At 40.6% G+C, this 12,740-nt stretch overlaps 1 protein-coding gene across 4 annotated transcripts in view; it reads right to left on the reverse strand.

Annotated features, from left to right (window-relative positions):
* prkcaa (protein kinase C, alpha, a) overlaps positions 1 to 12,740 on the reverse strand; it is a 139,834-nt gene that overhangs the window by 6,176 nt on the left and 120,918 nt on the right. For 2 of the 4 annotated variants that reach the window (XM_083996353.1, XM_083996351.1), the window contains 2 exons: positions 10,655 to 10,795; positions 6,861 to 6,881 (listed from right to left, as the gene is read on the reverse strand). In XM_083996353.1, coding sequence (XP_083852479.1) covers positions 6,861 to 6,881; positions 10,655 to 10,795 — 162 coding nt within the window. The remainder of the gene's footprint in view (positions 1 to 6,860; positions 6,882 to 10,654; positions 10,796 to 12,740) is intronic. The other 2 variants (XM_083996354.1, XM_083996352.1) reach the window with 1 other exon arrangement.

Here is a 12,740-nt window from a genome sequence, read left to right on the forward strand (position 1 = left end):
TTTACCCCATTGTCTAGCCTAGATAAAAATGGAGAACATTTCACACCTGATACCCCACTTTTGCAGGGGAGGCGGTTTGACAACATCAGATTACATGCTCTACATCTCATTCACCTGAATCACAGTGCACCCCTCTGAATACTAAATCAACATTGTCACAGCTGTGGAACGAGCAAAGCAGTTTCCTGTAAACAAGGCTCAGGTTTGAATCTATGAAAGCAAACAGCGTCAGGACCTCTGTTATAAAGCACTCTGTGTTCACACTGATCTAACAACCCGCTATGCAGCTCCTTTGTCTCAGCTATGTACGTGCTTTTGAGCATTTGACCTCCAACTGTCAAAGCTGATTATCTTAGAAAGATGAGATGATTCCTTGAGTGAAAAAAACAGCGACAGTATCAAGGTGCAACAAGGTCACAGAAGGGTTAAATGGTGTGTTTATGAGAGGGAGGCAAGCTGTCTGTATTTAACAGGAGACATCAAACATGTTTTCGTGTTTCCGCGATGAGAGAATAATCAAATTAAAACAAAGACATGGAAACAGATCATGTCACATGCTGGATGAATTAGCACTTCAGAGAATTCTGATGTCGAGTGAGACAGCGGAGATTTGCATTTGTATCACCTATTCCCTCCAACTGGGGCAAAAGACAGTGTAAGGCTCAGTCATCTCACATGCTATTTTAACTGCATTACCAAGAAAAGCACAGATCCTGTTCAAAAGCCGCACCGACTGTCTGCCTTTGTCCAACAACCGTTACCAACACTAGGCACTGGTTTTAGGACTAGAGGACAAAAAGACAGACTGTTTTATCTCCTTCCAAGCTAATCTGATTCATGGTTCTGTATATTATCTTAGCCACACGTCCAGGCTATCACTGTCCCCTTAGGATTAGCTTTTGTGACTGATCTGGCCACAAGTGTACTCTCCAACACAAACTTGCCAATGGCCTCGGTGCCCTTACCATTCTTTTCAAGGAGAAAAGTCCATCCTCAAATCCAAACCTGTTTCAAACCGCACCAGCACCATGCTCTCAACTTTTGGTCACATGTTCAGCAAAAACCTGTCAGTTTGGCATCTGAGCTCTTTGACTTGAGTCAATAGCATCAATATTTAATGTTCTGACTCACTATTACGCAACACTTTTTAGACTTTGCACTCTGGTGTCAGCATAAAAAGACCTCAATTTGTCATTTACTGTAGATGTGACATGTCAGATCGGTGACTGAAGGTCTGTCTGTAGTTAATCTATAAAGAGCATTAGTGAGGTGTCCCTCAGGTGGAGATGAGGTGGTTTTTTATGACAGTTTTTTTTTCAATACTTAAAACACTTTTTCAAAACTCTTCACACATATCACACCTAAAACACACAATTAATTATTGCTCAAAATTTCATGCTCAAAATCACACAGTATAACTAACCACAGACACACATTTTCAAAATACAATGATAGACTAACACAACTCACCAAATCTACCAAAACACTGACACATGTTGTCTTCTAACAGAAACATCAGTCACAGCACAGTGTCATAAAAACACTAACAACTGATGGAATAACACAAACTGAATCACTTTACATGTGTCAGATCTATAATCATTAAATGATCATAAATTGATGTTCGTGTTGTAGTTTATTTTGAACCCCTCTTCTTCAAATTTTTCATTTGTTGGGCATGAATTCTGTTCCTTTTTTTGTAACACTCAGTACAAAAAGTGAATGACCCATCTCAGAGCAGCTTTGCAGAATGTAAAGTTTATGAAAGAAAAGACAGGATTTGCAGTAAACACTTTACTGTATTACAGTATTTGCAAATTAAATTTACTTAGAGTAAAGAAAAAAAAATCTGCCTTTACAGTAGTACAGTGTGAAAGCATTTGGAAATGTACAGTACCAGTTACAGTAACTTCTACTGTTTTGGTCTTAGTTGAACTTGTGTGTAAAATAAGTTAAAATGTTTAGTTTAAATGTATTAAATGTATGTATTTGTGTCAAAAGAACAAGAAATGTGTTACTGTAATTATATAGCCCACACAGGCTGATGTTGTGCCAACTGTGTGAAGAGTTTTGAAAAAGTGTTTTAAGTATTGAAAAACATGTCATAGCGATCGTAAAAAAACTGTAAATCAAATCAAATCAGAGATTTGTCATTAGAGGACTTTTAAGTCATCTTTCTGTCTTTACTGGAGACAGATCAATAAAGTGAAAGACAGAAGGCTGCATACACCATCCTCATATTCTCACACATGGATGTGGATGTGGATGCATGCATTCGTATATACACGAAATCACACACATGCACACGTACTCTGGGACCAGATGCTTCGATTGATAAGCGTTTATGTTCCCTGAGGAGATCTGGTTTTGCGGCTGGTTTGGAGGATAATAACTGTGTGGAACCAAATGCCAAAGGGCTGTACAACACGGGACTTGAACAGGAATAAAGGATGATGGTAACCACAACCACATTGACACTGTTGCCAGAGAAATAAACACTGGTCTATTACTGTAGACTGAAAGAGTTGGTGTTTCACCACCAAACATTACATCAAAGTTCAAGGTATGGGAGTGAAAAATAACATTGGCTGATGTCTACTACTAGAATAAAAATTATACTGGGAGACCAATTGACCCGTCGCTAAGCCCCTCCCATAAACGGCTACTGTCCAATCCTACGTTAGCAACCATAACTACTGTATGCACAAGAGGCCAGTCAAGCTTTCGGCAGAAAACAATATGCTGAAGCGGTGGTGTACAACAGTGTTTTTCAACATTTTTTGAGCCACGGCAAATTTTGTTCATTAAAAAAATCCCGCGGCACACCACTAACTAAAAATTTTACAAAATGACATGACCTAAGTCTTCGTGGGTTGATAGACGGTAAAATTAACAGCCCTTACTGCTGCTCTGTACAGAGTCCAGTCGTGTTGTTGAACAGATGTTTTATCCTCCTGCGCGACACTCACGTCACTGAAAACTATGAATGATCTTAGTGACTTCTTCTCTGTGATATCTCAGAAAAACTGATATTTCCTTAGAAATCGATGCCAATATTGCTGAAAACTCCATATTTCTTATGCCAGGAGCATGAGTGAAAGCTTGACTGGCATAGCAACAGTAACCAAGGGGGGCGGGGCTTAGATAAGGGTCAATTAGTTGATTAGCAAAGTACTCTTGCCGTCTCCTGACTCCTCCACTTCCTCCCTCACATGTACTTCAAAACAACCCAGCAGACAGAAATCTCCATCATCTGTCCCAACTGAACTTCTATTTACACTCTTAGAAATAAGGGTTCCAAAAGGGTTCTTCTAGAAGGGCTGAGGTTCTAGCTGGAACCATTTGCCCCTGAAAACCCCTTTTTTGAAGAGAGAAAACTAAGGGTTCCACCTGGCCAAGCCGAAGAACCTGATATGGTTCTAGTTAGCACTTTTATTTCTAAGAGTGTAGACTATACAGTAACTGACTGACTGACTGACTCATACATGTTCCAACACAAGTTCAGGACCTGCGTCCCCAGTGGGCTTCACTTACGATCAACACTACAAATAAACGAAAATGAGAGGTAACTTGTTTTTGGGAGGGTGCAGAGTGGTTTTACAGAAAGGAAGCCCTTGGATCAACCATTACACATCCTCTGCTCTTTATTTCCAGTCTCTTTTAATCAGTTTTAATTGTTGATATGTGGGCAGTTTGAGCCTACAACCATCTGTGACCTGGCTTTGAAGCTCTTGACTAACTCATGACTAACTGGCCTTACCCACTGCTGCCCTACATTACATTTGCAGACAAGACAACATTGTCTGAGTGTGTGTATGTTTGCATTTACGTGTCTCTGTGTGTACCAGCAAAAGCTTGCGTGTCTGTCTGTGTGTGTTTAAGCATGTCTATCTGTGTTTGTAAAGCATAGACACTGTAGTATAAAGGTACAGACATTTCTATTTATACTTTTTTAATATTGGTGTGGCTTGACAGAAAATGTCAGGTCATTTAACAGAAGTGAACAAGACAGAACACAAAAACGTTTCTGAGGTGTGTGTCTGAGTGCTTCTTATGACTGTTGTCACCGACAGGTGACGCTCGCTCCGAGCCACTACCACCCTGTCAGAGTGGATAGAAGATAAGGAGCGAATGTGACTCTGTGTCTTTATGTGTGCTGTGTCTCTGGATGTACTCTCTCTCGCTCTTTCCAACAGAGCAGATACCTGATGGGTAATCACCAGGATCCTTCAACCGCTACTGACTACCTGTCTTCTTCTATCCATCATTGACCATCTGTCGTTCAAGTGAAGCAACACACTTTTCATTCTGACCTCCACTGGCAAACGCTAGCACCAAAATGTCTAAGTGTATGTAGGATGAAGCTTCAGCTGCTGAACTGACAGAGCTCAGTCTCTGGACATATTTGACAAACATGCTTTCTTCATTCTGGTCCGTGTCCGTTTTGTTTTTTAAACAGAAAGACTTTAGATTTGTGATTTGTTGTGTTATACAGTAGCATCACACTACATATAAAGGACCTTGAATTGTCTAGAAACAGTTTTGAAGGAGCTGCTCTCACAAGATAAATGAAGCTCAGATGATCAACTCAGCAAGAACAAAAGGGAGAAAATGAGGTTTGGTTGGAGGCGGGGGGCAGAGCTGGTCTTACATCTCCGATTCCACATTGTGTGATTCAGCCAACCCTTATGGGGTGAGACCAAAGCCATTATGCTGTTGATACATCCTCCCATACACGGTGGCATAGTGCGCTACACGGGTTTTTGACCTACTTTCTCTCACTTTAATCTCTCTCTCTCTCTACACACGTACAGACGTGCACGCCTCTGCACTCAAGCATATTAAAAGAACACTCAGCTACTTAGGATGATAAATGAGTGCCTGCCTCCATTAAGAGTTATGCCAAGACGCTCTCTCTCTCTGTCACTTGCTCGCTCTCCCTGAAGCCACTGGCATGGGAAGCTCTCCGCTCTTGTCATCATCATCGCAAACGTCATGTTTTGTTTTGTTTAATTGTTTGCCTGTCTTTGGTAGCGAATCATTTACACAAGCATCTGTCATTAGAACTTACATAATATGAAAAGTAAAGTTTTAAATGCATTGATTTTGAGTTGTTGTTTTTTTCTTTGAGAACAGTCTTTGTGGTTTACGGACTCTGCCCTGTAAGGAAATGTATCTACTAATTCATTTTCAGTGCCAACTAAACCACACAGCATGGTTGAACCCATTGGTTATTGGTGCAGAAAACCAAAGAAAAAGTAGAGACCTTACATGAACAGCAGGATTTTGGCTCAGCTTCAGAGAAATGCAGTTTGGATCAAATTTCTTGTATACCGTCTATATAAGAAGAGCAGAAGGGTGTCTGTGTTTAAATTGGAAAGATCGCAGGTGGGATTTTTAATACATCCACCCAAATGCACCAGACTTGGCATCCTTGGGAGTTTTAATAAATATATGATAGAAAATACAAATAATTTGAACAAATAAATACACAAACAAACTTGAACTGTTCCCTCGTATGTCCCGTAAGCTAAAAGAGGAAAGGCAGATATGCTCAGTCATGCTGCAACAGACTGTGCCTCTCATTTTCTTACAGCTACAGTGAGTCACAACTCATCCATATTGCCATAACTCTCTCTCTCTCTCTCTCTCTCTCTCTGCGTGCAAGAGTGTCCATGTATCTCATCCGGCATGCACATCTCTTCCTTGGACACTTTTCCATGACTTCTGTTCAGTGACTAAGTCCTCCCACTCTTTCTTGTCCTGTTTCTTCCCTTCCTTCATTCACCATCAATCAGCAGCTTCTTATTTGACCTAGTTTTTCCATCCAGCTCTGCTCCAGTCAGCCATAAAGACTATGGGCTATCCACAAGTGGGTGCAAAAAAACCGTGTGCGCATCAAGTGTGTTGTTCTCCGAAAAAATTAGCCTGATTTCACGCCAACACTGCTTGCTGGATGTAGCTGACATTTAGCTGAGCGATTTGTTGTGTTACCTGCAGTAGACGGCTGCACGGTGACAGCATCCAACACTATAAATATGGATCAACACTAACTGAGCCTGCTCTCACACTCATTCTACCGCAAAGACTGTGTCCTTCGTGCTGTCTGAAGCCCCGGTCCAATAGATACAGATGGACTGAATCTCTCAGCTGGGTGCAGCCGGTGTATTGATTGCAATTCCACAGCTGTCACAGGCGGATGAAGTGAGATTGAGCAGGGTTAGATGCACAAGGAGAAAGGAAAGAGCAGGGGGGTGGATTAGAGAGACAGGGTTAGACCTGCTGAGGGGTGAGAGGGAGGTGTATAATGATAGCCATTTGGCGGTAATGGACTCTACAGAGCACTGTATTACATGGCATAATGAGATGGACATGATGCATCATTTAAGAGTAGGTTATGGTAGTCAGAGAGCATTCTGCAATGTTTTGTAGCTTTCTCTCCACCTCTCTCATCTTTCACCCTTATGTGCATCTGCAGCTGGACCCATGCAAGCATGCACTGTGAAAAGGACATGCACACTTGCATGCATCCACCTCCCCGCAACTCTGGCGTGGACAAATACACAAGCTCAGAGGCTTTCCTTTCTCCATCTGATATCGATTACCTCCCCTACACACTGACAAACTTGCACTCTTATGCTGCAAAAAGACACAGAACAGGAGTACTGTACATGCAAGGAACTCTTCCTCCCCTGCTTTTCTCAATCTCTGTTAACCTCCACGTTCCATAACCTTCACACCCCTGCAGACACACATACACGCACACCTTTACTCACACAAACACACACAAAGCACACACGTAGCATATCCAGCACATCCACTCAGTGGGAGCCTACATGGACAAAGAAGCCAGGATTCACCTGATTAGAGGAACTGCAGCCCTTGAGGGTGAAACAGAAGAGAACTACAGTATTTAAAATGAATATAAGATGGACACAGACACACAGACACACACACACACACACACACTGACTGACTGACCTACTACCGTCTCCTGTTTATTCTTTCTCTTTTTGTTCAAAACACAGCCTACATGAACTCTGTGTGAGCCTCTCTTTCTTTCTCTCTCTCTCTCTCTTTCTCTGTATGTTGTGCGTACATATAAATGATAGAATGGTAAAATGAAGATGAACAGAGAGACAGAGAGAAACTGTGTGTGGAGGTCATTATAAACTGAAGGGATTTCAAAACTACACCTTATTGTGCAGGAAATATGAACTGCATTGCATACTGTATATAGATACTGTATGCATCTATAATAAATGGATGTCACATTCATTATAGAGTAAGAGGAGAGGCATGGAAATTACTTATGGCCCATGTAACTCATAGTATTTGCAGCCTCTGCACACAGCAATATTTTGACTAAGGAGTGTCATCTTAAACTTGTATTATCCTGTATTATATATTCCATCTCAGATCACTGGACATCACAGTGACTTCAGTTCTGCTTGTTTAGCAAAGCCTCAAGTTATTATCCTTATCCTTAAATATAATGTTTCTATAAAACTTAACAACTGTGGTCTATTCCTTCTTTTGTTGTCAGTGTAAAAGCACACAACCCTTTGACAGCAGTCAGACTACATCAGCCAAGTGCTATCTCGACTCCTTGCAAATACAAACATAAGCCTTTTTTAATGCAGTCACCTTCAATGACAAAAAGTAAAAATATATTAAACATATGACTTCTCTCATTTTTATAACATTCATTTACCTGGAGAGGCATCAGTAGTTAGCATCTTGTTGATACAAGCCCTGTAAGAAACCATAGCAACCTGCCCTGGGTGTCTTCTGCTTCTCAACCAATTTGTGCTGTGATGGGCTGTGGCCCCCCACACAGGACAAGCATGTATAGAAATGGATAGATGGATGGTCCTCATACAGTACATCAGAGGCATCAACTATATCACCTCACATATGCATCAACATCACATCAAATGTTTCTCTATTAATGACAAAATACAGCAAAAACATTTCTCCGTGAATGCCCATTAACACCCACGATCAAACCCCGCTTACTGTTGTCCTTGCTCCATCTGCATAAGTGCTGCTGCTGAGTGACTAAGCCGTAAGAACATTTTGAAAGAAAAAAATAATAATTTATCGAAGGGTTCAGCTAAGTCACAAAGAAAAAGTTTTTCCACTTAGCTCCTGTAACTATACACACAGTTTTGGTTTTATTTGCTAAGGTTTTGGGATTCCTGCCATGTCATGGTGACTGTTTTAAACTGTACTTTCACAGCTACAAAATTAAAAACTACAACTGTGAAAGGCACCTCTTCCTCTTTTTTCACAAGTACCTGTTACCGATTTAAAAAAAAAAACATTCTCTTGAAAGTATTCATTTTGATCACTTTAAAAGTTCTGTGGCAAGTGCTGAAAACATAATCTCTGAAATATCCTCTCTCCGTTGCCTGTGCTCCAACTGGACACTAAAAACTGGTTGACACTACTTGAGGACCACTGAAAATGACAATCTGTGAAATTATGCAAAAGAAAATATGCTAGAAAATGCTTAAATGTCTAATAAAGTGAAATATCACTTTACATACTTGACATCCAATTTTCACAAACTATTTTTTTCCTGCTTTCATTTTGTCTGTCAGAGACTTTCGAAGGCTTGCTGCTAGAGAAGAGATTTCAGAACAGTGTCCTGCCACCAACATGCCTGGGTGCTGTGTTTATGTGGGTGGGAACTGCATGTGTGTGTCTGAAGCAGACAACAAGAAGGAGGGAGGGGGTGGTATGCTGCTTTCAGTTAATTGACTTTCACTGCAAAGAAGAGAAATTTCCATAATATGTGTAAATCCGTCAAGTGATAGCATCTTCATGTTGTGGGTCATTTTTATAGCAAATTTTATTATATTAGCAAGGAGGATTTCCTGGAGTGATAAGGTGCATTAAATACGATTGGATGAGATGTTAATGAAATCGAAGAAGAAAGTGAAATCATCATAACATGCAGCATTATCTGTTATCTGCATGTGTGTGTTTTAGTCCTACAAATTAGTCTTGAATCCAGAATGTAACTCACAACTGTCTAGATTGCTACATTATGCACCACCTGTTTATTTCACTTGAACTTTATTTACTTAAAGCAGAAGTAAGCGGAATATTTGTGTTAATATAAGTCTTAAATAGTTCTATCTTCCGACAGAAATCACTTATATAGAGTGTTTGGTCCGAAACACGGGTCTGTCAGTCACTCTGCTCTGCTGTAAGCCGAGGAGAAAACTTTCCTTGTATCCTACAACCTTTATCCAATGAGGAGAGAGAACGGCATAAAGGGGCGGTCCTCTCTGTGTGTGCAGCCAAGGGATGAGCGTGAATGTGGTGACGTAGGGATGAGGGCGGGGACTGCTAACTCCATCGGCTGACAAGAAGTTAGCCAAAACGACCGGATCGCTTACTTCTGCTTTAACATACCAAACACAAAACACCTCCTACTGTGAGCATGTTGTCTGAATTTAAGTGAATGCTGTTATTATTACTCAGGGTTATTTAAAGTTAATCAGGTACTTTTAAATCACTTACAGATTCAAGAAATATAGCATTACCTTACCTTAAGACTGTGTCGAGAGTTAAGTTTTAACTAGTGACTGTGTGTGTGTGTTCTGACATATCTGAGTGAGGTCTAAGTTAGTAGACAAACAGCCAAGAACAAATAGTCCCCTAGGGAGCAGATAACGCAGCAGAAGGGCAGAAGACGTCTTGCCATAACAGATTTGTCTTGTAGTGATGAGCACATCTGTTCTTGTTTGGTTAGATGTGTGCAGTTCAGGGAGCAGTACTGTACAGTAGTTGTTTCCTTGTCTTGTGGTTTGTGTTTGCATGTGGATGTGACACAGTGTGCCCTAAGACGCAGTAACGTAGTGATGTAATTTTTTCAACAGTAATTAACTCCATTAACGGACTGTAAGAGGAGTCTGCTACACTGCTTTTGATATGTGCTGTGATTGAGAGGAAACTGTTGACTGCTTTATGGCACAGGGGAGAGAGGGGTGTTTGTTGAATGGCACTATTCATACAATATAGGCAAAGTTTAAAAAAGATGTCATATGAATGAAAAGCCAAGTGAAATCAACTAAGGCAAAAAGAGTAAACAAGAGAACAAACGCACTGCGACCAGCAGCACTGAGGTAAAGGACGTAAAGAGAGTGGCACTGCGCTTAAGGTATTTTTGTGTTGCTGGGTTGCCAATAGTAAGGCAACAAAATAAAATGAGCATTAAAAGCCAGTTTCCCCTGCACCTCTGCATTCATCTAATCGTTCTTTATTCTGATTCATCAGCTTGTCCTCTTCAGTTAAATGTTAAAACCTGTTTAATGGTATTTCAATGTTTGTTTTTCACATTTCTAACATTTTCACTAGTGTTTTTAATACTTGATTTGAAAGCATCTATAAAAACAGGTGAATGCTCTCTCTACTGTTCCTCTCCTGTTGCTGCGATGCAGGACAGGCACATCTGAAGATATATCACTATCTCCCATTACACTATAATGGAAAATGTGGCCTTTTTTAACAAAGGCTAAACTCATGTGAGAGAGGCTTCTGACTCTATTAAACTCGGTTACAGTAATTATATCAATCAGTACACCTAATTACACTATGAAGTATTAATTAAACCCTGAGCATAAGTATTTTCAGGACTTACCACTTTGGGCTTGAATGGCGGCTGAACCTCCCTGTTCGTGAGGCGTTCCCAGTCGATGCGTCTGAAGAAGGCATGTTCTCTGATGTCCCTCTCTCCCTCAAGACCACAGCCCAGACGCTTGGATGGGTGCTTGGTCATCAGCTGCTCAAAGTAAGAAACAAAGAGAATATGGAGTTACATCACAGAAAATATACTAGATGGTAATAATTATATCCCAATTGCTGGCTATTTTGTGCACTTAACAATAAGGTCAATTATATGCAGGAACAAAACTGTGGAATTAATGCTTCAAGTGGGTTTTTCAGTGGTTTCCTTTTTTCTTAACAGAAAAAGAGAAAATGTTCATCTTTCTGTGTCTTATAAATGGAAAGAAGTTCAGTGAACACAGAGTTTGCAGGTTTGACCTACGCATTTAGTGTTTGGATTTATTTCTCGCCAGAGTGCAGGAAAACGCTCCCCTTGTTTTCTGTCCCTTCTGTGCACATTCACTGATGTGTTTTGTAATGTGATTCCACCTCTTTTCTAGGTCAGTAAATGACAACGAAACAGATGGGTCTGAAAAAGAGTGACGGAACTGCCCTCCCTCCCCTCTCTCCTTCGGCTCGTTCTGCCTTTAGAGAGCTACTGCCGCTTCCAGTCGCACCACAGACAACACGGGGACACGATCCGCACTTTGTTCAAAAGCAAACAAAAACTGGCTACCAACAGGACACATAGCCAATCTGTCAGAGCCAAACGATGTAGGAGCCAACTAATATTACATAAACATAATTATTCAAATACAGGGTCTGGAATCGCATTTGTTTGTTCGGCTTACAGCAGGAGATCCTACAGTATACATACCTGCTTACATAAACAAAATATTAGTTGGCCTGGAGGAGGAAAATGTTTTAATGCATTGCAATGCATTAAAGCAGCACACTTTTCAAACTCAAGGTCAAATAATGCAAATACATTCTCATCATACATTTTATTTTAATGGTGACGATGTAACATTCAGGATTGAACTAAAGGCAAGGGATGCCATGGATGCGATCTTATTATGGCACACAATTAGACTAAGACAAGAGTCAAGGTTAGTTATATAGTCCAGCAGCAAAGTTGTCTGGTTGGCAAAAACTGTGATAGGTTTTAATACAGTATGTTGTTGGGGGAATTCATAGTGGAAGATAATGACTTGCCGGTTGCTTGTTTTTCTAAGTGTGTATATGTACCTGCTAGCTCTGCTGCTATTTATGTAAATGTTTTTTGGGTTTGTTTTTTTTTTGCATTATCTACCCTGCCTTAGTGGAGTCATTTGGCCTGATTGAATTGCAAAGGAAGGGAAAGGAGTTGTTAGGAGATGGACAGGGAGCCTGGTAGGTTTCAGTATTGACAGTCCAAGGACAAAATGACCTCTGTACTGGAGCCTGAAATGGAAATGGTGCTTTGTTTGACTTTTAAATGCTTATACTAGCTCATTTAAATGCTTAAACAGGCCGGTTTCTCAGCAGTGTATACTTTCTAAGTGGTATGCACAAGGTGACAGTACACGTAGACACACACAAGCGTGTAAAACTGTTGCACCTCCAGTTAAATCTCTGATCTGTAATGTATGCCTTTACATGCAGCTCAGTCACCTTGTCAGATGGAGAATATTACATTGAAGAAAAGCGAATCTCCCTGTCTTATCAGTGTGCGGTGGTCATCCTTTTCTGGAGAATATTACATGTTTAACAATCCTACAGCCGTTGTCTTCCTCCATTAATTCATAAACTTAAGTTAGACTGAGCCTCATACATATGGACACATTTTAAAGCAGAAGTAAGCGGAATGTTTGTGTTAATATAAGTCTTAAATAGTTATATCTTCCGACAGCAATCACTTATGTAGAGTGTTTGGTCTGAAACACGGGTCTGTCAGTCACTCTGCTTTGCTGTAAGCCGAGGAGAAAACATTCCTTGTATCCTACAATGTGAATGTGGTGACGTAGGGACAAGGACCAATAGATCCATGACGAGGGCGGGGACTGCTAACTCCATCAGCTGACAAGAAGTTAGCCAAAACGACCGGATCGCTTACTTCTGCTTTAACTATTTGTTTGTCT

The sequence above is a fragment of the Trachurus trachurus genome (genome assembly GCF_905171665.1).
Source record: "Trachurus trachurus genome assembly, chromosome: 1".
NCBI classification, from domain to species: domain Eukaryota; kingdom Metazoa; phylum Chordata; class Actinopteri; order Carangiformes; family Carangidae; genus Trachurus; species Trachurus trachurus.